At 34.9% G+C, this 26,283-nt stretch overlaps 1 protein-coding gene across 1 annotated transcript in view; it reads left to right on the forward strand.

Annotated features, from left to right (window-relative positions):
- The window catches only part of LAMA2 (laminin subunit alpha 2), a 518,385-nt gene that overhangs the window by 226,081 nt on the left and 266,021 nt on the right, over positions 1 to 26,283 (forward strand). The window contains exon 12 of the mRNA XM_072965855.1: positions 1,900 to 2,073. Coding sequence (XP_072821956.1) covers positions 1,900 to 2,073 — 174 coding nt within the window. The remainder of the gene's footprint in view (positions 1 to 1,899; positions 2,074 to 26,283) is intronic.

A 26,283-nucleotide genomic window follows, 5' to 3' on the forward strand; every position in this document is an offset into this window, starting at 1 on the left:
TGGCAGGAAACAGGCTGAAGAAAGAGAAACCTAAAGAGGGAATGAGACACTATACCATATAAGGTTGAGTTTGCTAAGAAGTTGGGTCCCTATCCTTGGAGAGTCATTGAAGGATTTTAGCAGAGGAATGATATGATCAAAGTTGCGTATTACAAAGATCACTATTTTAGTAAACTGTCTTCCAAACACTGCTCCTGCCTTTCAATTTTAATCAGCTAATTAATACTTATTACAGCTATGAAATATTTTTTGCTGCCTGTACTGCCTTTAAGTCAAGTCTGAAATATTATGAGTAGTGTCTTTTTTCTTTTTTCCTATGGTTTAATTTTTTTTATTGAGTTATGCTCAGTTTACAATATTGTGTCAATTTCCAGTGTAAAGCACAATTTTTCAGTAATACATGAACATACATATATTCATTGTCACATTCTTTTTCACTATGAGCTACCACAAGATCTTGTATATGTTTCCCTGGGCTATACAGTGTAATCTTGTTTTTCTATTCTGTATATACCTGTCAGTCTACAAATTTCGAACTCCCAGTCTGTCCTGTTGAAATATTATGAGTAGTTTCTGATTGTACTCTCATATCTAAATTTCAATCTGTACATACTTGATCATATGCATTACTTTTGGAGCAGATTTCATAGAACCAACAGCAAACTGACATCTAGTCTAACTTCCTCCTTTTGTTTGTAGAGTCTCACCTCACCCTCTAGATTGCCCCATTAATGTGCTAAAGTTTTATGGCTAGCAGAGGAGCCAAGGTGGCACACAGCCTTGTTCTTCAGAAACTAGGTCCAATGATATTTGCGTTTCAGTAAGTCTTCTGGAATGAACTTCCTCTGAATCTCACCGGGCTGTCTTAGAATGCCTGATGCATGACGTTGGAAAGGGAAGAAAAGAAATTAATGTGTGTTTTGTTGGCTGGCTGTCCAAAAAGCTTGACCTGGTCTCCCTTTTGACCAGGGCAGTCCCAGCAATTCCACAGCTTTGGGAGATATAGAATCAAATGATCTCTACATGAAGACATTTTAAAAAATGTCATCCTCATATTATTACCATTGCATTTCTGCTCCCCATCACCCACAACACTGAGCAGCTCACACACATCTGGGGGGTCCCTGGTAGCCACAAACCGCAGTGTTCCGTGTTTTGTCCTGACTAGGTAGGATGGTTTGAATTAGAATTGTAGCCGTATGCCCACCTATGACTGGAGTATAAACATGGAAAAACAAACCATCATGTATTCCCTAATTGCTCCTTAAAGGCTCTTTCCTTTTCTGAGCCAAGGATCTTAGCTAGGAGTTCCTAGAACTCTTCTGACCTCATGGAGGGAAATAGGTACAGTATTGTGAGCTGGTGGATTTAAATGTCCTTAAGCCTCAAAGTTGAAATTTAAATACGTGGAAAGGAAGGAAACACTGAATGAAAAGCTGCCTTTCATATCTTATTTTTTTTCTTCCTCTGCTTTATAAATACATATGTAACACCTTTTGAAATAATTCTTTTCATAAGCAACAGGAAATTACTAGTGGAGTAAAAAATACAAAATTCAAAGTTCAGCTGTTTGATAATTTATATAACATCATGTGTAATTTTGAATAAGTTTCCATTTTTGAGAAAGAAGTATTTGGAATCATAATTTTTCAAAAAGCATTGGATCAGTAAAAACAGATTACTATATAGTACCAACTAAATTCCTAGAAACATCAAGGCAAAAACGGGTACCTACAATAGAGTATCTATGATAAGTTTAATGATATTCATAACTTTCATATTTTTCTAAATTTTAATAGCTTTTTTTAATTAAAAAGAAAATGAACACTTCAGGAATATGAAAGAGAAGAGAAGTGGATTTGTTTTCCTAACTAAGGATGATTGTATGTTTCCTTTAAGATACAAGACATGAGTGGCTGGTATCTGACTGACATCTCTGGCCGCGTGCGAGTGGCTCCTCAGCGTGATGACTTAGATCCACCTCAGCAGATCAGCTTCAGCAGCCTGGAGGCCAGAGGAGCCCTGCCACAGGACTACTACTGGAGCGCGCCAGCTCCGTACCTGGGAAACAAAGTAAGTCCAGACGGTATTCCTTCTTGCTACTTTGCTTTAATTGATCAATAAGGTGAGTGGGTTTTATTTAGTCTTTCTTTAAAGGAAGGTAAGATCAAGTATATACTGTCTTGGATTGTTGGAAGCAACTGAGTCAGATTACATTAGACATTTCCACCCTGCCCCCACGGTCATGGCATCCCTACTTCATACAGCTCTACATAGTTGCTGTTCTGTGTCAAATTCTTTAATGAACAAATAAATTAATGAAGCCTCTAGGGCATTTTTTTGCAGAAAAATTATAGATATTAAAAGAAACTGAGGTATGTTTTCTGTAATAACTTTTTCTAAAGTTGTCTATGGTAGAATACTTACTGAAGTTTTTCTCATCTGTTTCTATTTCATTTCAAAACTGATATGCAAGAGAGCTACTTTTCCTACCTTGTCTGGATGGTAATTGGAAATGAAATTTATTACATAACTAATTTAATACTTGCCATGAAGCTTATATAAACACCATATTTCCTGGAGCTCAGAAAGAGAATTACCATAAAAGAAGTGTCAGATTGAAAGCACACATTTGTTTTAAAACCCACTCACACAGGTATAAAAACATACACAGATAAACAAATGTAGCAATCTCAGAAATGCAGGTGTTTTTACCCCCCATGTTGTGGATTAACTGTATCTAGATAGTTGCCGTGGCTTTTTTCCTTTTGTTTTATTTTGTTAAACAATTTATTGGAAACAAAATTTGGTATAGTCATTCTGAATGGGAATACCTGCTTGTTCTGTGGAATTTAATACGTCAGGTAACAGTTAAATTCCCTAATCACACCAGAAATTGTGACGGTCACAGAAACATCCCTTAGCAAATTGACTCTATTTAAGCCTAGTTTTCACCCAAAAAAGTAAAGTGTTACTCTTGAAGAAATCTTCATTGATTACACAGATAAAAATATATTAATATTGATCCTCTTGCATGGCATGTGAATATTGTGATAGAGAAACTTACTAGTCCATATAAATGGGAACTGATGGCTTCAGCTGATTGAAAAAAATTTTAATTTATGGCCTGTTTCTTACTTTCATAGGGTCCTAAATGCCATTATGAAAAATGTTTAAATGAATAAAACAGGTTTTCAATGAATATGTATTTTTAAAGAGACAATGTATGTTGTATAAAATTTTCTAGGTGTAATAAAACTAATTAAACTTTCACTTCAAAGCCCTTTATAACAAGAAGTCATTCTAGCCTGTTCTATTTAGGAACTTCCTGAATCCCTGACAAGAATAAAATAGCACATGCAACTTGAATGTCTGCAGCTTAAAATTGCAAGAAAAAAAAACAAACCAAAAAAACTAAAAAACAAAAACCCATAACCTGTCTTTTTTTTTTTTCCTGCTCTGAGAAGTTTAAAGAAGAGCCATGGCTCAAAATTGGATCAGTTTCAAAAGTCTTACTTTTCTTATAGTGTTGAAATTTACTTAAAGATAGTTTTTTTTTTAATAGACTATTCTTTGCCGTATTTTCCATCATTTCTTCTTTGGTCATATGCTTTTTCTTTCTGTTGGCTGAAAATCAAAGTGACAGAAGGAAAGCAAGCAAATGGGATATTAAATAGCATCAGAGCAAAGAATTTGGACATCCTGTTCCTGGTTGTTGGTTCCCAAAGATAACTTCCCTTATCCTGGCTGAACTGCTTCTTGTAACCACCCACAATGAAGCACTTCATATCCCCCACAGATTATTTTCACATCAAAAAGCTGTGCTTGCCTGTGCTTCAGTTTCCATTCAGTGAACAAAATAATGGTAACGGGGTGTGCAAATTGTTTGAATATGGAAGACATTTTTTAATGTAATGTGGAAACCCTTGGTGGTTTACTGTCAGATTTCTCAGTATGAATGAAACAATTTGCCTTAATAACTGAACCATATAAATTTTTGATACTACAATAATACTGCAAGCTCTCACAAATTACCACAGTACATCTTAACTGTCATGTCACATCATGTAAATTATAGTCATGATGACATGCTTAGCTTGGTTGATTTAATATCTTGCTAAGGAAATGGAAAATTGTAGGCCCTTGTTTATAAATCCAATAAAGCCACTTTTCTAAATAGTTGAGGCTAAATTCTTTACCAGTAATTGCTGTTCGAATCAGAGTCGTTGCCAGAATCTGACAGAAATAGTGTATGAGGACACTAGTACATCTGCTTAGATATTGAATTTCATTTGCATCCATGACCAGGAAGCTGCAGGTACATAATCCCTCCTCTGCTTTTTTTAGTGTTAATTCCTAAGTTGAAAAAATATTTATTAGGTGCTATTATCTTTTTCTAAATGTTTACATAACCAATTTGAGAACATTTTCCAAGTTACTTGGTTATAAGTCTACTTCTAACAGAAGGGAGATGTGTTGTGTGTATTCTGTTATAATGAAACTGCCACATACCAGTCATCCTTTTTTTGGGGAGCCTAGCCCCAAATAATAAAACTGCTCTCACTTAGGATACACTTTACTAACATAGAGCCCTGCCTGATTGTTATTAAACTCAAGAAACACTAGCCAGTTTAGCAAAGGAGTACTTTTTATCCTAAGAAACGTATTTATCAACTATAGTTCTTTGCGGAGTAATGAGGAATATATAAGTGAATATGGTTGTGTGTGTGGATAATAGATGAGGCCTAGAAAAAGTCAGCACATTTTTTATACCACTCATTTAAAATATTTCCATGATCTTCTTGTTGAATGCCAAGTTTGTGTGCCCAACACACAGTGAGGGCAAACAAACCAAAATGTCAGAGTTTGGAGCTAAGCAAGGTTTACTGCAGGGACGAGCAAAGAAAATGGGGCAGCTCATGCTCGAAAGACCCAAACTCCTCAATGGTTTCAGGGAAGCATGTTTAAAGGCAAGGTGAGGGAGGGGAGTTGCAGGGTGTGTGATCAGCTTGTGCACAATTCTCTGGTTGATAGTGAACATACATGGTGGTGTCACAGGAGTTAACATTATTAGTCCTCAGGCTCCAGTAGGTCTGGGGGCTTTGTGCTCATGGTCATCAAGTAGTCAACTCCTTCCATTTGGTGAAAGTTTTAGTATCTGTAAAACAACTCAGAAAATGTGCATCAGATACTTGGTACTTTAGGGAGGAACTAAAGATTCTCTGACAGTCATATGGCTGATTTACTGTTTAAATTCTTACCAGTTCTCCTGTACCCGATGGTTATTTTTGTCACTTCATGTTCACATCCTTTAAATCATTAATTCTTGAGCCAGGCTTTTGTGACTCAGGAGGGCCTGGGAGACTACAGCTTTTCTGCAGGCAAGAAGCAGGCAGAGGACATGGGGAGAGGGGTCTGTCCCAGGAAGGCCCCACAGGGTCTTGCTGGGTTAGTCTCAACTATGAGTTAATTCCTCAACAGCAATCTTGAAAATGTTTTTTTTTCCCCTCATACGTGAGTATTTAGCACAATTGTCACAATCAAGTGTTAATTCCCTACCCCTACTCCATTCTAGATATTCAGAGAATTATGTGAGGCATCCATAGAACTCTACTAGGCAGCAGTCTTATTTTCAAAATGCTTTGCACATGTTAATGCCTGGTTTTAGGGCATTTGTTTAAGCGTGGAACTAGGCAGGAACAAAAGAACTAGAGGGAGTCATGCTGATTTGCATCAGTCTACATCTATTCAGAAACAGTTTGAGTATTTCAGAGTTGGAATAATTTACTGGTTTAGTAAACTAAATGCTGTTGGAACGCTGAACTAGTCATTTACTTAAGGTTACCCTAGTGGTCTGAAATAGATAGTGCAGCTTCCAAAAGCAATTCACTTCCCGTCTGTAAAGTTCCCTGAGGATCTGGCTTTGGCCTGACTACTGTTCCCGCGTTACCATTAAGGGATGCAGTTTTGTCTCTGAGCATTACTAAATTAATCTTATGTGATTTGGTCTTTATAAAACGGTGCTTATTTTCTACAACATTATACTGTCTTTCTGTTTCTAGCTCGGAGAAGCTTTTAAATTGTTTCATGCAGTTGCCAAGAATACCTATAGTTCAGCTTAAGATGCAAGTGATAAGTCTGCTAAAGAAATAGCATCTGATTCTGAAAGTAATCTCTTGTATTTCTTTGTTGTGCTTGTTTGACTTTTAGTTCTACCTCTCAGATCCCAAATTAAACCTATTGATTTAAAGGAGACTGATGTTTGAGATTTATAGGACAGGATAGTTCTTGTCACATAAAAGGAGCGCAACAAATACTTTGTGATTAACGCTACATATTTTACTACAACAACAAAATAGTTTTGATTGGATTGCTCAGAAATGACTTTTTTGAAAGAGCTGATCCTTTTTTTTTAACTTTTTATTATGGACTACTTTTTAAAAAATACTTTTAAAAGGTGGTGGTAATTAGGTTTACTTATTTATTTACTTCTAGAGGAGGTACCAGGGATTGAACCCAGGGCCTTGTGTATGCTAAACTTGCACTCACTGCTTGAGCTGTACCCTCCCCCCAGAAATGACTCTTGAGATAGAGTTTATGTTAGAACTGAAAGATGATTTCAATCTTGGTTAAAAAAGTTAAAAACTTACTAATAAGCATGATCTACTCTCTTTTTACCAACATAATTTATATTTATGACTTCTTTGCTCCAAATTCCTCAAAATCATTCAAAAGTAAAGGTCAGAACTTCTCCCTCATCCTTAACATCCTCCAATTTAAGTGTTGGATTAAATAGATTAATTAAGAATGCATTATGTATGTGGAGAATGGCATGGCCGTAAAAGTAATAGGATAAATCAACTGTGATTGAATTTTTATTCCATAAATCAGATCATTTAAAAAATGATTTGGTAATGAAGTAGTACCCAGAAGAAGATTTGTTGTGAAGAATAACCATATGAATTGTTAGGGGCAAATGAGGAAACATATTTATTTAGAAATAAACAAACAAAAAAACTCAAGAACTCATTTATTGCACAGAACTCATTACTACCCAAAATTAGCCCACCTGTGAGGACTCAGTCAAACATAAAAATCTCTCAGTTTTACCCATTCTTTTCATAGTATTATCCTCATAGTTTTCCTAATAAAATTTATAAAGACATTTTAATGTTGCAAATTATTATATAAAATAACATTTTCATATTCATATGCATTATTCTGTTTACAGTGCCTTATAATAAAGTACAGTGGGAACAAAGATCAGTTTTTAAAGTTGATCAACTGAACAGGTACTAAACAGGGGAATATTCAGTCTAACAACAATTTGGTGGGAAAAAGTAAGGAGTTCACTTAACAGTATTTTCAGTCTGAGTTGATTTTGTGATATGGTTGCAAACAAAACTAATGTAATCTAGGCTACATTGGTGAGAATTTACTGGCCATGTCAAGGGAGGTAAGGGTTATACATATTCTGCACAAAGAAGGCCACCTAAAGTATTCAACTTTCTTGTGAATTTCTGTTTTCATCTATGTTAAGATATATTACCAAGTCATCAGCTAACAAACCTAAATAAACCAACTAGTAAGAGATAGAACCAAGATTGGAATCCAGATATTTCTAGCTCTTTCTAATTAATCATTTTTTCATTTAATTATGTTTATTAATTCTTGTAAGGCATACTTAGTTTTGGAATAGAGATCCTTGAGCAACTTAGCCAAAAGAAAGCTTAAGAAAGAAACCAATAAAGACATGAATTTATACAAATGCAAATTAAGAAAACCTAAAACGAATATCAGTAAAGAGGACACGAAACCAAAAACTTATTTTTATAAAGATTACAAGCTCTAGCAAGATTAATAGAGAAAAAAGTGACTACAGCAATACATAGTTTTAGAAGTATAAATCTAGATGTAACTAAAGTTACTTCAGAAAATTAAAAAATAAGAAAAATCATGAAAACTTTATACACAATAAATTTATTTATAAAAATAAATTTCTAGAATAATGAAAATTAATAAAACTGGCTCTAAGGAAAAAATCTGAAAGTCATATGAACATTAAAAGCAAATGAATCAGTAGTCCAAAAATATCTTCTCATAAAGATAACACTAGGTCTATTTTGTTTACAGGTGAGTTCAATCGATATTTAAACCTTAAAAAATTTCAATCTTACACAAGCTTTCCAGAGAACAGAATCATGGGGACTACTCAAGTAATTTTATGTGGCTTGATATGCTTGATATCAGGGAGCTATTAAAAAGGAAATCCCTGTCCAAACTCACACATGAAAATAGATGCAAACATCCCAACCAAAGCATGAACAATCAGAATCCATAATGTAAAAAAAATGGTAAAACTAAATTGGCTGCTTTGCTTTTATCATAAGAGTTCAATGTTCGTTCAATATCAAAAAATCAGTTTAAGTAATTGACAATATTGACTGATTAAAGGAGAGGGAAAAAAACAACTATCTCAATAAGAGTCAGCAAAAGAAATAGGTAAAATTAAGTAATGATTCACCATGTTTTAAAAAAAAGTTATTAAACTAAGATTGGAAAAGCACCACTTCATGTTAAGAATATCTACACAGAAATGAATTGTGTATGTCTTATTTAGTATAAAATATTGAAAGAATTCTTTAAGATCACAAACAATTTTCACTCTGGCCACTGTTACTTAACATTGTACTGGAAGATTTGGACAGCGCAGTAAGATTAAAAAAAATAAAAAATAACAGAGATTGAAAAGCAAGGAATAAAACTGTTGTTTATAGATGATATGATTATCTGCTTTGTGAACTGAGAAGATAAGTTATTAATATGTGAATCTAGAAAGGAACTGTATACAAAATTAATATATAAAAGTAGATTGTGGATTTTTACATCAGCAAAAACCAGTTAAAACAACACTTTAAAAATAAGTCCTTTATAATAACAATAAATAATAAAAGTACCAAAGATAGAATCTATATGGAAAAACAAAGGGCCAAAAATAATCAAAGGAAATCCTAAAAGAAAGATGGAGATGGAGTTTTAATCAAAACTTATCTGATATAAAGGGCTCATTTTAAAAAGAAATGATTGAGACATAATGCTTTTGGTGTGAAAACAGCTTCTAAAAGATCAGTGGAACTGAAAAAATAGCCTAGAAATATCCCATGCATATATGGATTCTTGACTTTTAACAAAATAGATATTTCAGATCAATGATAATAGAATAGACCATATAATAAATGCTACTGGTACCACTGGTTATCTAAAGAGAAAAAAAAATTATCTCTGTATCTCTACTTCATATTATACATAAAAATAAATTCTAGTTGAAACAAAGACTACAATTTCAAAAATCATACTAAAAAAATTTTCAAAGGTATTACCTTGGAATTTTTGCTTCTGACTGAAAACTTGAGGGAAAAAAAAAATAACATAAAACAGTAGTTTCACTACACAGCAGATAGTGTATGACTGTGATCCCTGAGGAAAGAGAAACAAATGAGATGAGGCTTACAGTTGCCCAGGTTGTTGGCTGGGTGCAGTTTCCAAAGTGAAGTGCATTGAGGGAAAAGCCAAACAGCACTGTCTGAAAGAGGAGGATTGGAGCTCAGGGAGGCCCAAGAAACTGGAAATTGTGGAACAGCATATTAGAGAAGAGGGAGCTGGAGAGAGAGAGAGAATCAATCCAGATATCTGGAAAGGTGTAAAAGGCACCTCCAGCCTGGCTGAGTATTGAGTTGGATGGGAGAAAACTACCTACCTACCTAAGACTGGTGGGAGAGCTACCAAAAAGTAGTAAGAGGAGCAATTCCTGGAGCTAACACAGAGCTGGTAATAGCGAGTTTTCCCACCACCTAAAGGGGAGCAGCTTCATAATAGAGAGGACTTTAGTAAAGTACCCGGAGAGTATTGCCCTAGTAGAGGGGCTAAATTAGCCCGGACTGCAGCCTGCTCTAGATTCACCTTAACAGATCTTAAAAGCAAGCCTTAAAAGAAACCGATTTTTTCCAAAACTGCATGCCAGAACAAAATCTGGTACTCCTTAATTAATTACAACAAAATCGGGCACCCAGCAATGTAAAATCCATCATGTCTGTCAATGAATTAAAAATGACCAGCCATGTAAACAAGCAGAGGTATATATGAACCATAGCCAGGAGAAAAACCAATCAATGGAAACAGACCCAAATTGACCAGAAAATCATACCCCCACCATCAAAAGGTACATCAAAATCAAATTATTAAAAAAGAAAACAAACAAACAAACAAAACAGTGGTAGGAATAAAGAGAAAATCTTAAAAGCAGCCAGAGATAAAGAAGACACAACATGTACAGAAGAACAAAGATATGAAAAATAGAAGAATCCTGTCAAGCATCACACAAGCCAGAATGCAGTACAGAAATATTTTAAAGTATGGGGAGAGGGGTAGAAATGACAACAAAAACAAACAAAAATTAGTAATCTAGAATTCTTTTTCATGCCAAATACCTTTTAAAAAATGAAGGCAAAACAAAGAGTTTTTCAGAGAAGTAAAGGCTGAGATGCTTTTTTTACCAACACAGGTAGACTAGTAGAAATATGGAGTTCTTCTGGTTAAAGGAGTATGGTAGCCAATGGAAATTCGTCCCTACAAAAAGAAATTAAGAGTAACACAGAAGGCAAATAATCATGCTTTCTTCATGGATTGCCACCTACCAGAGGACCTCACGCTGGTCACTTCTTCAGCCTCAGTGCTTCTTAGCACAGTTATTATTGTATGAATAACAAAACACACAAAGTTAAAATAGAAATTTGGATACTCTGAGCATTTATTTGGAATTGTAGAATGGAAGACCGTGCAACCCCCATTCCTTATCCCAGAACTAAAGAAAGCAAAATCGACATCGATTTAAAAGAGTTTCAATCAAATCTTAATGTAAAACTTTGCATTCTCAGTATCCTTTTCAGTAACACTTTACACCCGTGTTCCACGGGCAGCACAGTGGAGAGCTATAGGCAAGTAATGGATTGCTGGTTCTGACGTAGTTACTAGCCCAAGTCCTTGTGGGACAAACCCCCAGTGTGCTGGCCTCTGCCGCTTGGAGTAGATCAGACCCGCCAGCTGTTGTTTTTGTAGTTTATTGGGGCAATATTATGCCATTTCTGAACCAGTCATGGCCAGAGTGTTCTTTATATACTGGGTTTTATATCTCACCTAGTGAGATATAAAATTGTTGTTGGTAGTAGGAAAAGAGCAAGATGGGGGGGAAGGATGGGACACAGATATGGAGAGAAGGAAGGTGGCCGTCTGTAAGCCAAGGAGAGAGGCCTGGAGCAGATCCTTCTCTCATGGCCCTCAGAAGAGACCAGTCCTGTTGCCGTCTTGATTGCGGGCTAGCAGAGACATTATTTCCTCTCTTCGTTTTCATGAGAAGAGATTGAAAGCTGATATTTGTGCAAGGGGAGGCCCTAGGCAGTTGTTTTCAGTGTTTTGATCCTTATGCCTTTCACAGATCTGATTCAAATGCTGGATCACTTCCTTATTAGTTTTGTAATCTTGGATACATCCCATAATTTAGCTGAGTCTTACTTTCATTATCTGCAAATGGAGAGTTCCAGCACTTCATCAGAATTGTGCAAAGCCCTCAAAACTGCCCTTAGCGCATGGAAGCTGTTCAACAAATGTCAACTGCCTTGTGAATTTCTGTAGTTGTATGCTGCAGTAATTTATATCAGAGGTAATCTTTATATCAATGAAAGACATGTGTTAAAGAACACTTTGTTCACTGCTTATTATTGCTATCTGATAGAGCATTTAGTGATGATAAGGACAAGATAGCATTAGAAATAAAAATGGACAATCAGACAGTTAATTTTAGCAAGTAAGTAGATTATGTGACTTAAACAGCAGCTTTGCAGAAATGTGAAAATTTTAAATCAGTTATCGAGCTTCCTGAGAAACCTGCAGAGTGTTTTGCACTTTATCTTGAGGGTACCAAAATAAAGCTAAAAAGCATCACTTCATGTCTTTCCAAGCACATTACGTGACAAGTATCTAACTATTCCTGCTTCACTAAAGACCTGGTACTTAAAGGAATTTAAGATTTCTGCCCAGCAGTAACTGATTAGAGAAGTAAATTTTACAGGCATAATAAACAGCATCAATACCCTGCAGCTCTAATATGGCGAGTTAAAAATGAGCTCATTAAGGTGGACCCCAACTCGATCTGAGTAGTATCCTTATAAAAAGGGAAAATTTGGGACAGACACTCCTACAGGGAGAACATCATATGAACATGAAGACAGCCATCTACAAGCCAAGCAGAGAGGCCTAAAACAGATTATTTTCTCATAGCTTTCGGAGGAACCAATGGTGACAGCACCTTGACTTTGGACTTGTAGCCTCTATAACTGTGAGACAATGAATTTCTGTTTTTTAAGACACTCAGTTTATGGTATTTTGTTATGGCAAGCCCTAGCAAACTAATAAAAAAAACTTATTTTTAAAATCCCATAATTTTCATTTTGTTTTAATTTATAGCAGACAAAAGGCTAATCTAATATCTAAAAAAGTTATAGAAATTGATAAAAGATCAACAGTTCAACAAAAAGTGGGCAACAGATATGAATAAACAGTTCATACAAAAGGAAATACAAATGGCTCCTAAGTATGTGAAACAATATGTAATCTGACTCATACATCTACACTGAGAAATCATTTGTCATTTATCTTAGGAAAACAACAAAATGACAAAATGGATAGCATGCTATTACTGAGACTTTAAAAAGACAAAGATCCTTATATATTGATAGTGGAAATATATACTATAAATGCAATCCAAAAAAACCAATTCACAAATCTTCACCAAAGTTACAAATGCACATACGGTTATGTATTTCTCCTCTGGGAGTTTTTCCTACAGGTGTATATAAACTTGTGAAGTACAAAGTTATTCATTAATAAATGTTTGTGATAAATGCAAAAATGTCTATCATGGAGAGATTGATTAAATGAATTTTGATACATACAATCACACAATAGGAAGCTATAAATAAGGAAAGTTCTTTGTATACTAACATGGAATGATTAAGTAATTAAATCTAGAAGCAGAATAGTGTATATATGACCACCATTTGTGTAAAAAACAGTGGAGAAAAAGAATATGTTTGTAATTATAAGGTAACTTATCTGTTTAAAGTCACAGCCAGCATTTGATTTGAGATGAGTTTGCCTCAGAGACTGTCTACTGCCCCACTTAAGAGCATAATATTGTCAGAGTTGGAAAATAAGATATTTTAAGTAGGACAGCCTTTATTTTTATTTTGATCTATTACAATTAGTTTTCTCTTCTACACTATGTTGTAAAGATTATTGCTTTGATGTGACCACTTAATAAGTATTAAGTGCCTTGATTCTATAAGCTAAAAATTGGTTGTTGTATTTAGTCACAAAGATCCCGATAGCACTCTTATCTTTCCATATAGTTTTAGGAAATTCTGTTACTATGAGCAGGGCCTGCTGGGGAAGCATAAAGCTTACATTTCTATTCCTGAAGTCTTCTCATCACTTCCAGCAGTAGTAGTTGAGTCAAAATGACTCTCTCTCACCCTACTTTTTTTGAAGTTCTGCCTCTATTACCTGGGTCTAAGATTCCAAGTAGTTAAAATTCGACACTTGCCACATGGAAAAAAGAACTATGTAATAAGACTCTAGTCGGAAATGTGATGAATTATTAAACAGATAGTTTGTTGGGTGATTGAAAATTACCTGTGAAAGGGTGCTTATCTCCTTGAGGCACGTCAAAAGCTGATAGAATTGAGCCAATTAGACTGACTGTCTCTTCAATGAGTTGTGACCTCTCCATGATAATAGCTTATTATGATGATAAATGAACCCATCTCTTCAACTGAAGCCTGAGTACACACTTCAGCAGTTTCCTTGAATCATGAGGCCATTACCTCTCAACTTCAGATCGGCAGTGGTGACAGACATGAGAGCAGAGAGCATGCATGACTAGACACAGTTGATTGTTTTACTCAGATGAATATATTTACAGCTATTTCCAAAGAAATGGGACCTCCTCGTGCATTGTGTGTTCACACCTGAAATATTTACCATATGACGTTTCCTTTATCAGGAAGAAGGCTACATCATTCTGAGATAAATCGTTTTATTTTGGTTTTTTTCCTTATCTCTTTCTCTCTTTTTTTTTTGTTTGTTTTAGGTTTAGTTTTTGTTTGTTTGTTTTAGGTTTTAGTTTAGATTTTGTTTGTTGTTTTCAATGTTTAAATTGCCCTGCCTTGGTCTCCTGATTGAGTAAAATTTCAGAATAAAAATATTTTCTTACACTGAAGATGTTCATAATATATAGACAAGTTTTTTTTAATTTAATTAATTTAATCTATTAAGTTCCACAGTTTATATTTGATGTGAGTTAGAGAAACTTGCTCAGCGATTTTTTTTATTTGTAGAGAAGTTTTATAAAGATATTTGCTTTAAGAATCACACAAGCATTAACACTTTAGTTTTTGGATTTATATTTTAAGAAAATGCCAAGAATTCTTTAAGTAGTTACTGAAGTTTGATATCAGTTCCCTTATTCAGCTATAGTGATATCTTGGTTTGAGGAGAATTAGAACAGATTGGTTTTTTTAAATTTATATTTGTATTAAAATACAGTATTATAATTCCTAATAACTAGTAGAGAGATATCAGTTGTCAACTTCCCAATTATATTCCTAATAAAACTTATTAACCAAGCAAAATTAAGCTTGTGGAGTTACTGTAGTTAAAGGAAAACACCAGTCTCCTTGACAGAGTCTTAACAGTGTCTCAGAAAGTAAAGAAAGACCAGGGGAGGATACTCATGGGTTTTAGGGGAAAGGTTGGCTGATTTCAAGGCATATCTTGCATTGCAGACAACTGGGCAGAATTTATGATGCCATAGCTTTGGATTTGTCACAGAGTCTTGAATCAAGTATTGAAGAGCATACTATTGTAATGTCTATAAGTAAGCTAGTTGAGACAAATCACAGTCCAGGTTTTCTTGGAACTTATTTGCAGAATTTTTTTTTTAAATAGAGATTTGAAATTATGCTTGTTCTCAGCCATAACACAAGAATAAGGAATTATGTCAACTGTAGATCTTAAAGACATTAGCTCTGGGATCATAGTATACTTATCTCTGTGTGGCACTGTTTCCTCATGTGTAAAGTGGAGATAATGTTGATACCCATTTCAACAATTATTTTGATGATTTAACACATACACAGCATTTAATGTTGATTGATAAATAAAAAGCACTTAGTATTAGCTATTGTTAACTCCAGATGGGCCTATTTTGAGGTCAGACATTATTCCGTTGAAATTTTAGAAAGGCTACACAGGAAGGAAGGAAAGAAGAAAGAAAGAAAAAGATAGAAGGAAGGAAGGAAGGAAGAGAAAAGGAAAGAAAAAAAGAAAGGAAAGAAAGAAAAAGAGAAAGAAGGGAAAGGAAGAAAGGGAGCAGGAAAGGGAAAAGTAAAGGACAAATCTGCTCCTATATATTTCATTTTTTTAGGGAATTTTGATTTAGAAAGTGTTTATCAGGACATCTTCTTTTTTAGCCCAAATCTGTCAAGAGGTGGTGGTCTTTGGGTAAATACCTTTTTTTCTAGTTTTCTTCCAGGGCTGGATTTGATGTGATCATCACCCCCAGTGTTCCCAGAGTAAGTCCTTTATAATGAAAAGGAACTGGAAATAATCTACAAGCAAAAAGCTTGTCAGGCCACTGAAGGTCCCTGAGGCCATTTACTGCCTTAAGCTTATTTTCACTCATCACAGGAGAAAAAAAATAAGTAGGGGCATTGTTCTTATATCAAATAGTTTTAAGTTAAGATGTGATTTTTAAAATAAAAGTCAAAACGCTTTATTTTGCCTTTTCTTTCCAAACAAGTATAGAGATAAAATTTGATTATGTTAATATCTAATCTTAATTCTGCTCTCCATCAGACATTCTTTTGAAACTTTACAAGGGAGACAGCAGAGCAGTTTAATGTAGCTCACTATCTAACAGATATTTGGAGGATGAAGGATGGAGTAAGTGTTTGGAACAAGAAATAGCTTTTTGTTGTGCCAAACACATGAACTTTGTGTCTGGTGAAGATGTTTAGGCTAAAGAAAGTATAAACTATACTGGGAATGAACCCCATGACCGCTTGATCCTGTGGGTTTGATTCCATGTCCCTGACTCATATGGTGCAGTATTTTCACTGAAAGGAGACAAACCAGGTTAAGGGGTTCAGCAGAACCATTTGAATCAACGGCTTCTTTTAAAAAGTAGTTAGACCTTCAACAGTCTCTCCACTGTGGTACTCAGGCCCCTCCACATCAGAGTCATCTCAAATCTTTATTGAAAATGGACATTACTCATTTCTATCTTGTATTTCACTCCGTCAGGAGATCTAGGGAAAATGTGTGGAAATCTACATTTTAAAAAACCTCCCCAGGTGATTCTTTACTATAACATTTTGAGAGCCACTCTTTTATGATTTTTTTAATTGCTGATGATTATTCAAGTATCTGTAGATAATTCCCAAGACTTAAACTTTCCAGGGCGTTAAAAAAAAAAAAAATCCTGCAGCAGGCTTTAGTCTGAATTCAGAGGTTGACTTTTTTACACAACAGCAATAGTTTAGCCTGTGCAAGGGAACCCTAAGATAGTATTTCCTTAGCTACCACAAAATCTGTAAATCCAAATCTATATATCAGTCTCATTACAAACAGAAAAACACACACAACACACACAACCACACATATTCATATGAAAAGAAAATGAATCTGTTTTCTTTTTAAATAGGAAGTCTGAAGTGCACTGCCCATTAATATCTGGAATGAGGAAACTTGGCAAGACCAGAATATGACATGGGGATTAGGGGCAGTTTTAGATTCTAGAAGAGACTCCAGCTCTTCCTGAGTGTGTGTTAACAGATTTACTATTTGAACTCTGCTACCCACTAGCTAAGTATAAACACAAGCAAGACCCTTAACTTCATTGTCTCCATTTTTCACTGGTGAAGTTGGCGGAAGGTTACAATTTTAGCACCAGAACCTGTTTTACAAACAAAATCTTAGGTAGGACATGAAAAAACAAACAAACAAAAAAACTAGTTCAAATGGGGACAGAGCTGGTGCTGGTTACTGTGGGAGACAGGAATGGTGCCGTTCCACTGACTGACAGGGCCAGTTCTGGTTATACTGGGTGACAAGGCGAGGAGATCTGTCTTCATTTTATCCCATAGCCTCATCTGTGTTTTCCCCCCAAAAAACCTAGGTTTTGGAGAAACATGCTATGAAAACAAATAGACCAAAATAATCAGAAAGCCTCTTGCAGAGTTAAATTATTATGATTCTAACACCAAATAGAATCATGCAATCAGCTGACTACTAACAGTGAAATAGTAACTCTACAAAGCATGGCATAGTGACCACTTGATACCAATTGAAAAGAAAATAATGTTTCCCAGCTGAACTATTGTCCACATCCAAATGCCATGATGATATGTAAGCCTGGCTGTGGAAAATGTGGCATGTGTCAGAGCAAAGCAACCAACATGATTTAAGATGTGAAACAGTTGGTGTTCAGCCCACATCATTTCTTATCTAAATTATAGAAAAAGCCGTCTAACTTTCTTTCTGCCTCCGATATTTCTATTCTAATACTCTATTACATACCTGATGGATAAATATCTTTATAAAACTCAAATTTGATTGCCTTGGTCCCCTGTTTAAAAACCTGCTATCTTAAGGATACAATGAAGTCTCTGAGACCCTTCCAGAGCTGTAGCTGAGAAAGAAACTCTGTGGTCCAGCCATCAGAGTGCCCATGTGTTCCATGCCCTCTCAAACTTTCCTATCTCACAGTTTCCTTCTTTCTGAGAGTCCCTTGTACCATTTTCCTGAGTGATTGACTACCCTGTATTCATGCTTCAAAATGCAATTCAAGCATTGACTTCTATAGGAGACTTTTCTGACCCCCTCCATCTCCCAGGACAGGCGGAGTTAGGCCTTTCTTTGTGCTCTTCCCCCGAGACTTCCCACCGCTCAGCGTACAGCAGTGTTTCTCCCTTAACTGTGAGTTCCCTGATGCAACTGGATTCTGTTCACTTTTGTACTTCTGGGACCTAGTCGTGGCTTAATATTGCTTAGAAGCTTAATAATCCCCTGTTGAGTGAATAAATAGATGCTCTGTGTGAATAGTAATTATTTCTGTTTCTGTAGAAGATGAAGACGAGGAAACATAGGTAGAATTCTCCTCCAAATTTTTTGAAACCATAGAAGAAGAACTCAGGATTTCTTAAGAAGTGCCTGTTTGGATTTTCTAAGTATTTTAAAAAATAATTCTGGGATCATTTAAGGCCACATCCATTCAGAGGCAAGCAGATGACCTAAATAGTCTGCCAAATTCTTTTCCAGCCCTCAAATTTTATGAGCCTGAGCAGCATTGTTTGAGTAAAAGTCTTGTTCTCTGTGGATCAGGAGGAAGTTAAGATGTTTGGAATACTTACATAGAAACAAAGACTTTCAGAACTGGAAATAATTTGAGCCATATTCTGCTTCATGATTTTCACACTGTGTCCTGTGTAGTCATCCTGTGCTAGGACAGGAGGTGGGATGGAGCAGACAGGGAGTCCCTTTCCTTTTTAAACCAAAGTATCTTTATTTGTTTTGCATGTTGAGAGTACCCAGAATGGAATGTGGAAACTGAGACTGTAAGAGATTTAGTCACTTAAACAAAGATATACAACTTCTCCAGAGACCATGCTGACATTAGAGTTATGATACCCTGTCTTCCCCTGTACATCTCTTTACATTTTTCGATGCAGCACATGTAAAGACTAGGTTATTTACTTTATGGTAAGGATATGTTAAAATCGTGACATTTGTTTTGAAACATCAATTTAGAATTCATGCCAGCCAATTTAAAAAAAGTTTGTTAAGTAAGTTTAATTTGCTTTCACTTAGGAAGCAGCTGGCTTTCAGGATAATAAAATAAACAGATATAATAATATTTGGTCAGCTGTAGCTTTTAATTTAAATGTTTGACTTAGTGCTGTTTAGCCTGCCAGATTCCAAAACACTCTGTGACAGAGGTGTATGCATTGTAAAGCATTTGAAATGTTTGCTATGATGTCCTAGGTCTGGCTGACTTTCTGCCATTCTGTATCCCCTGAGCAGACATGACGCTGCTTTGGCAGCACAAATTTTCCAATAGACATGTTACTTTCATAATTTATATTTTTTAGAAGAAGTGGCAAAGATGGAATAGAACATTTTCTTCTTTACTGTCTCCACAATTTTGTGTTTCAGAATATCATGTAGTTAGTTAGAATCATATGGATGTAGTCTTTTCTGTTGGGTTTCTTTCATCTAGTGATAACGTGTTTAAAGTTTCTGTACGTCTTTTGATGGCTTGCTAGCTCATTGCTTTTTAGTGCTGAGAAATAGTCCTTTTTCTGGGTATGCCACAGTTTATTTATCCGTTCACCTAGTAGAAGACATCTTGGTTGCTTCCAAGTTTTGGCAAAAATGAATAAATCTGCTACAAATATCCACAGGTAGGTTTTTGTGTGGACTTGGAGTTTTTGTGGGTTTAAGTTTTCAACCCCTTCACGTTATGGGAAGAGAATATTTAGTTTTATAAGTAACTGCCAGTGTCTCTCCAATGTAGCTGTGCTGTTTTGTATTCCCACCAATAGTGAATGAGGGTTTCTGTTGCTCCACATTGTTGCCAGTATTTGGTGTTGGCAGGTTGTGGATATTAGGTGTTTTTATAGGTATGTAGTGGTATCTCATTGTTTTAACTCATGATTCCCTAATGATGTATGATGCTGAGTATCTTTGCATATGTTTTTATTTTTGCTATCTGTGTACAATCTTTGGTGAGTAGTCTGTTCAGATTTTTGCCCATTTTTTAAACTGGGTTGCTGATTTTCTTATTGCCGAGATTTAAACATTCTTGTAGACAAGTTATCTATGAGAGTCTTTTGAAAATATTTTCTCCCAAACAGTGACTTGTGTTCTCATTCTCTCGATGGTGTCTTTTACAGGTCAGATCATTTTTAAGTTTAATAAAGTCCAACTTATTAATTTTTATTTCATGCCTTTGATATTGTATCTAAAAAGTCACTGCCAAATGTAAGGTCATCTAGATTTTTTCCTGTTATCTTCTAAGAGCTAAAAGACTGAATAGGGCCCCCAAGGATTATTCAAATTAGAGGTTTTTTTCCTAGTAGATTCATAAAGAGTTATGTGCAATATATTAGCTGCAAATCTAACCCAATATCTTTTTATTTAGATCACTCCCTCATATCCATAAGTTTCTTTTTTTAAATATGAAAACAGTATTTAATTTTTTTTACATTTTTTATTGAGTTACAGTCAGTTGACAATGTTGTGTCAAGTTCCACTGCAGAGCACAATTTTTCAGTTATATATGAACATACATATATTCATTGTCACATTCTCTTTTGCTGTGAGCCACCACAAGATCCTGTATATATTTCCCTGTGCTACACAGTACAATCTTGTTTATCTATTCTACATTTTGAAATCCCAGTCCCTTCCCACCCCCTATCCCCCTGGCAACCACAAGTTTGTATTCTATGTCTATGAGTCTGTTTCTGTTTTGTATTTTTGGTTTTTTTATTTTTTTTAGATTCTGCATATGAGCAATCTTATATGGTATTTTTGTTTCTCTTTCTGGCTTACTTCACTTAGAAGGACATTCTCCAGGGACATCCATGTGCTGCAAATGGCGTTATGTTGTTATTTTTATGGCTGAATAGTATTCCATTGTATACATATACCACAACTTCTTTATCTAGTCATCTGTTGATGGACATTTAGGCTGTTTCCATGCCTTGGCTATTGTAAACAGTGCTGCTATGAACATTGCGGTGCAGGTGTCATCTTGAAGTAGGGTTCCTTCTGGATATATGCCCAGGAGTGGGATTCCTGGGTCATATGGTTAAGTCTATTCTAGTCTTTTGAGGAATCTCCATACTGTTTTCCACAGTAGCTGCACCAAACTGCGTTCCCACCAGCAGTGTAGGAGGGTTCCCTTTTCTCCACAGCCTCTCCAGCATTTATCACTTGTGGACTTTTGAATGATGGCCGTTCTGACTGATGTGAGGTGATACCTCATCATAGTTTTGACTTGCATTTCTCTGATAATTAGTGATATTGAACGTTTTTTCTTGTGCCTATTGGTCATTCATATGTTTTCATTGGAGAATTGCTTGTTTAGGTCTTCTGCCCATTTTTGGACTGGGTTGTTTGTTTTTCTCTTATTGTCATATGAGCTGCTTATATATTCTGGAAATCAAGCTCTTGTCAGTTTCATCTCTTGCAAATGTTTTCTCCCAGTCCATAGGTTGTCGTTTTGTTTTGCTTATGGTTTCCTTTGCTGTGCAACCTTTTATGTTTAATAAAGTAACTTGGAAAGATAATATTTTCATTTGTAGATGCTTAAATTTAGATACATATTCAAAACTTTAATCATTTAATTAAACTGCAGTTATCATTTGTTGTTGAATATTTATACATAAGGCCTCAAAATGAATATACTTTAATAATGGCATAGTGATGAAAGTACCTGTGTTTAGTAAGGATTTGCCAACTATTCTTTCAAAAATTTTGGGTAATTTACTAGTTTTCATGAGTTTGGATTAAGAGAATGCCCTAAATATAATGGCTTAAAGCATGTGTGTTAAAATATGTGGGTGAAAAAGTCATTCTAAATCAGTAGTCTTCAGGAACTCATGATTTACGTGCTCCATTGACGTGTATGTAGGAGGAACATTAGGACTTCTATATACATATTTTATTTAATTTAAAAAATAAAGAATAAAGGCTTTTGTAATGTTTATTATGTGGATTGACAGTAGCCTACTCACTTGGTGGGGTATCATGCTCAAGCTGTTCTGAAGGAAAATGAGCATTTAGAAAGTGGGAAGATTTATAGTGATAAATGTGTTATGGTGGTAAGTTGTTCATTAACTGACATATTCTGAAATATTCACTTTAATTTTCCTTAGCTAAGTTGATTTATATCACCTAGTTTTTTAGCTAATATAAGCTTACCAAATCAATACACAAGTTTACTATATCCTTTCAAAAGAACTACAGTGAAAATAGTATTGACAGTACACATACAGACAAGAACAAGGAAACACTAATGTTTACTATTACTTTATGTTTCTCCAGTCACAAAATGAGGTGAAAGTAATGACAACATCAAATGTGACAAAAAGTTGATCATTGAGTAAGAAATTAATTGTCTTGCAAAACTGGATTTTATTATACACAAACAATTTTGAAAACAATTGTTCAGAAAGTTTCTCTCATTTTGTGGCTCAAATTAATATTAGTCTATCAACCACAAATACTCTTCTGTACTTGGGAGTTAGAAAGCAGAATTATCTAACCTACTTTAAAGTCTTCTGAACACAATGTTTCAGTGAGCTTTGAACCTTTTTGTTTGTGTTAAAATGCCACATTTTCTAAGTAATTTTCAAGTACAACCAATTTTCATAAGGAAATGTATTAGCCAAATTTCAATCATAACCTAATATAATTGATGAAGAGGATTAAAATTAAGTATCATAATTTCGTATGCTCAGCCAATGATGCAATTCTTATAATGGGACCTGTGTGTATTTTGTGCGTAGGATCTCTTCTAAGTTGTGAAAATCACTACTGCTAAGTAGTAGAGTAAACAGAAAGAAACTTTAAAATTTCAATATGTAGTATTGAAGTAGTAAGCCAAGATTTTTAAGAATAGAAAATCATGTTTAATTATTTTGCTCTTTCTAAAAACAGAGCCTTGTACTGTTGATTAAAGAGGAGTCTTACATCAATAATTAAATTAAACATTTAAAATAGTGCTTATTTTATTTCTCATACTTTTACATCTTTATCTTTGTTTTTAAATAAATTTATAATATATTAATGGCATAACTATTATGCCATATGTAAGTAAATATAAAAAAGAGAGTGTATAGATACATGTATATGTGTACATATGTATGTGTATATGTATGCTCATGTATATGTGTATATATACCCTAAAAATCATTTTTATTGATAAAATTGTAAAACCAGTTCTGGAAACCCCTGCTCTAACTGAATAGTGCAGTATATCCAGCCCTAAGAAAAATTCATGGAATAGATGAAATCTGTCTTTCATGCATAATTAATATCTTTCCAACTGTGGCTCTCATTCTCCTGGTGGTTATCTAGGATTCTTCTATTGCTCTTAATTATACCATTATTTGGTTGTAAGTGCTCAAGATAGACACTTAAGAGATTTATCATTGTAAATTACCATTGGATAACTGATATATGTATTCATTTATCAGGAACTTTCTAGTCTCTGATCAGTGAATACAACAAAGAAAAACCCTACCCTCCTGGAGCTTATTTTTAGTTAGAAAAGAGAAAATTGATTAGGCAAGTACGTAAAATATATTATGTTAGCTAGTTAAGGAGGAAAATAAAGCATGGAAGAGAATAGGAAGATGATGGTAAGTAGATGGTTCTATAATTTTAGATAAAATATTTATTTAAAGAACTGAAGATGATATAGGCACAAACTATATGGATGTCTTGGGCAAGAGGGTCTCATGGCAAGAGAAAAGCAATTGTAAATGCCCAAAAACATGAATATGCCTGGTAGGTTAAAAAAAATGTTCAGGATGGGGTGAGTGAGAGGGAATGTAGAAGCAGATGGGGATGAAAATACTGGAGACCTTTAGGTCATTATAATGTCTTCGGATTTTTCTCACAATGAAATGGGAAGCCATTGGAGTGCTTTGAGCACAGAAGTGTAATTATCTGACATATTTTAACAGGATCAATATGATTGTTACACTGAGAACAGAATGAAGAAGACAAGGACAGAAATAGGGAGCCCAGAGGTTTTGCAATCATTGGGTCAGTATATATGATGGCTTGGACCAAAGTGGTAGCAGCGAAGGTAATGAAGTGATTTGATTATAAATATATTTTGAAAGTAAAGTCAAAAAGATGTGCTGAAAGTTTGTTTGTGGAACATTTTAGAGAAAGAGGAGAGTCGAGGATGACTTCAAAGTTATGGGGACTGAACAACTGAAAGAATAGAGTTACCATTTGTTTAGGTGAAGAAGATGGGAAAGAGCATATTTTGGGAGGAAGATCAGGAACTCAGCCTAGCTGGGTCTATTACATTAGAAATGCCTTTTAGATATCCAAGGGGAGATATTAAGATAATAATTGTCATACACATCAGAAGTTCAGGGTGTGTGTGTGTGTGTGTGTGTGTGTATGTGTGTGTGTAGGGAGGGCATAGAGGCATCTGGATTAAATTTAAAAAATGTTTTAATCTTCAATACAGATGTCGTTTAAGCCAGGAGACTAAATATGATAACCAAGAAAGTGAGAATAGTTAGAGAAGAGAAGAGATCTGAGGATTGAGTCCTAGGACATTCCAACACTTAGGAGTTAGGAAAGTGAGGGGAAACCAGAAAGGAGACTAAAAAGGAGTGGTCAGAAAGATAGAAGGAAAACCAAGAGAGGGGTGTATCGAAAGCCAATAGAGTTAATCAGAAGTGCTCAACACTACTATTGATGGAGCAAATAAGGTACAGAATGAGAATTAACCGTTGGATTTACCAGTGGATGCTACTGGTGTCCTTGAGAAGTGCACTTTCAGTGGAGTGATGAATATAAAATGTTAACTGGAGTGGATTTATAACGGAATGAAGAGAAAGGATTTGGAGACAACAATCATAGATTTCTGTTTCTAGGAAGAAAATAAAGATGTGTGCTTGGATGTGAATTGAAGTGGTTCTGGGAAAGGCTGAAGTTTTCTTCTGTTAGCATTAATATTCTTAGAAAAATAGAAAATAGTTGAGCATGAGGATATGGGAGGAGGATTTTTGAGTTTTGAGAAGAAAAAAGAAAGTACAAAATAGCAGCCAAGAACATAGGAGGGAAAGTGTACCAGGCAGTATTAAGGAGCCATTTGAGTTTAGTACCCATTAATTTGAAGCGAGGTCAGTCAGCAAGGTGTTATGTGTTTCCTCATATATGTCCAGCTCAATAGTTGCAGTTACAAAGATGGTAGAGAGTTGGATTTAACTAAGGTGTGTGTTTCCCAAGGGAGCACAGGGAACCCAGAGAAAAGCCAAGGACACCGAATTCCTGCAAAAGAGATGAAAATTATTGACCATGGAGTTCAAAAAAGAAAAAAAGGACACAAGTGAACTTATTTACAAAACAGTGACAGAGTCATAAACGTAGAAAATAAACTAAAGGTTGCCAGGGGAGAAGGGGGGGAAGGGTTAAATTGGGAGTTCGGGATTTATAGATACTAACTACTAAATATAAAATAGATAAACAGTGTCCTACTGTATAGCACAGGGAACTATATCCAATACCTTGCCTATAATGAAGAAGAATATGAAAGGAATACATCACTATGTTGTATACCAGAAATTAACACAACATTGTAAATCGACTATACTTCAATAAAAAAAAAAAGATAGTGATGGGAAAGTCTCAGTCCATAACAATTTCTTATTTTTCCCACTTTCTAAAATGCTACTGATAATCCAGACAAGTCTTTTTTTAATGGGACTAGACAAGGCATTATAAAATGTTTAGTATCTTTGGCCCCCCAGACGCTAAATATCAGTAGCCACTTCACCAGAATTAAAGGTACAGTAAGTGGTATGAGCAATTTTTTAACCTCAATGCCCTTTCTTCTTTTTTAAATGGACTTTTTTCAACATGTCCCCCCAAAACAGAGCTAGTTTATGTAACCTTAAAACACTTATACAAACATAGAAACCAAGCTGATCTGTTGTATCCAGTACAAAATATGGCAACAAGGATATTATAGGTTAATGTTTTAAAATTATACTTTACTGTATACTTAAGAATGTTTACTATTTAACCAATTGTCTTATTTCTTAGATATTTTAATAATAGCGGTAGCTGAAATGTATTGAGTATTCATATGTAAATCTGAAATGTATTGTGCTCACATGTATATATGACACAGTGCCAATGTTTTACCTACATTATCTGGCTTGATCTTCACACAAGTGAAGTTTATATTACCATTATTTCTATTATATAGCAAACAGTATAAAAATATGTTTGTTACTTGGGGAAATGGAGGAATGTTTTGCAATACTATATGCAATTGTTCACTTTCCATCTTTGTGTGTTGACAGTGCCATAGAGTGCATCCTTTTTTGCAGGCATAAACACACTTTATTC

The sequence above is a fragment of the Vicugna pacos genome, chromosome 8 (genome assembly GCF_048564905.1).
Source record: "Vicugna pacos chromosome 8, VicPac4, whole genome shotgun sequence".
Taxonomy (NCBI): Eukaryota; Metazoa; Chordata; class Mammalia; order Artiodactyla; family Camelidae; genus Vicugna; species Vicugna pacos.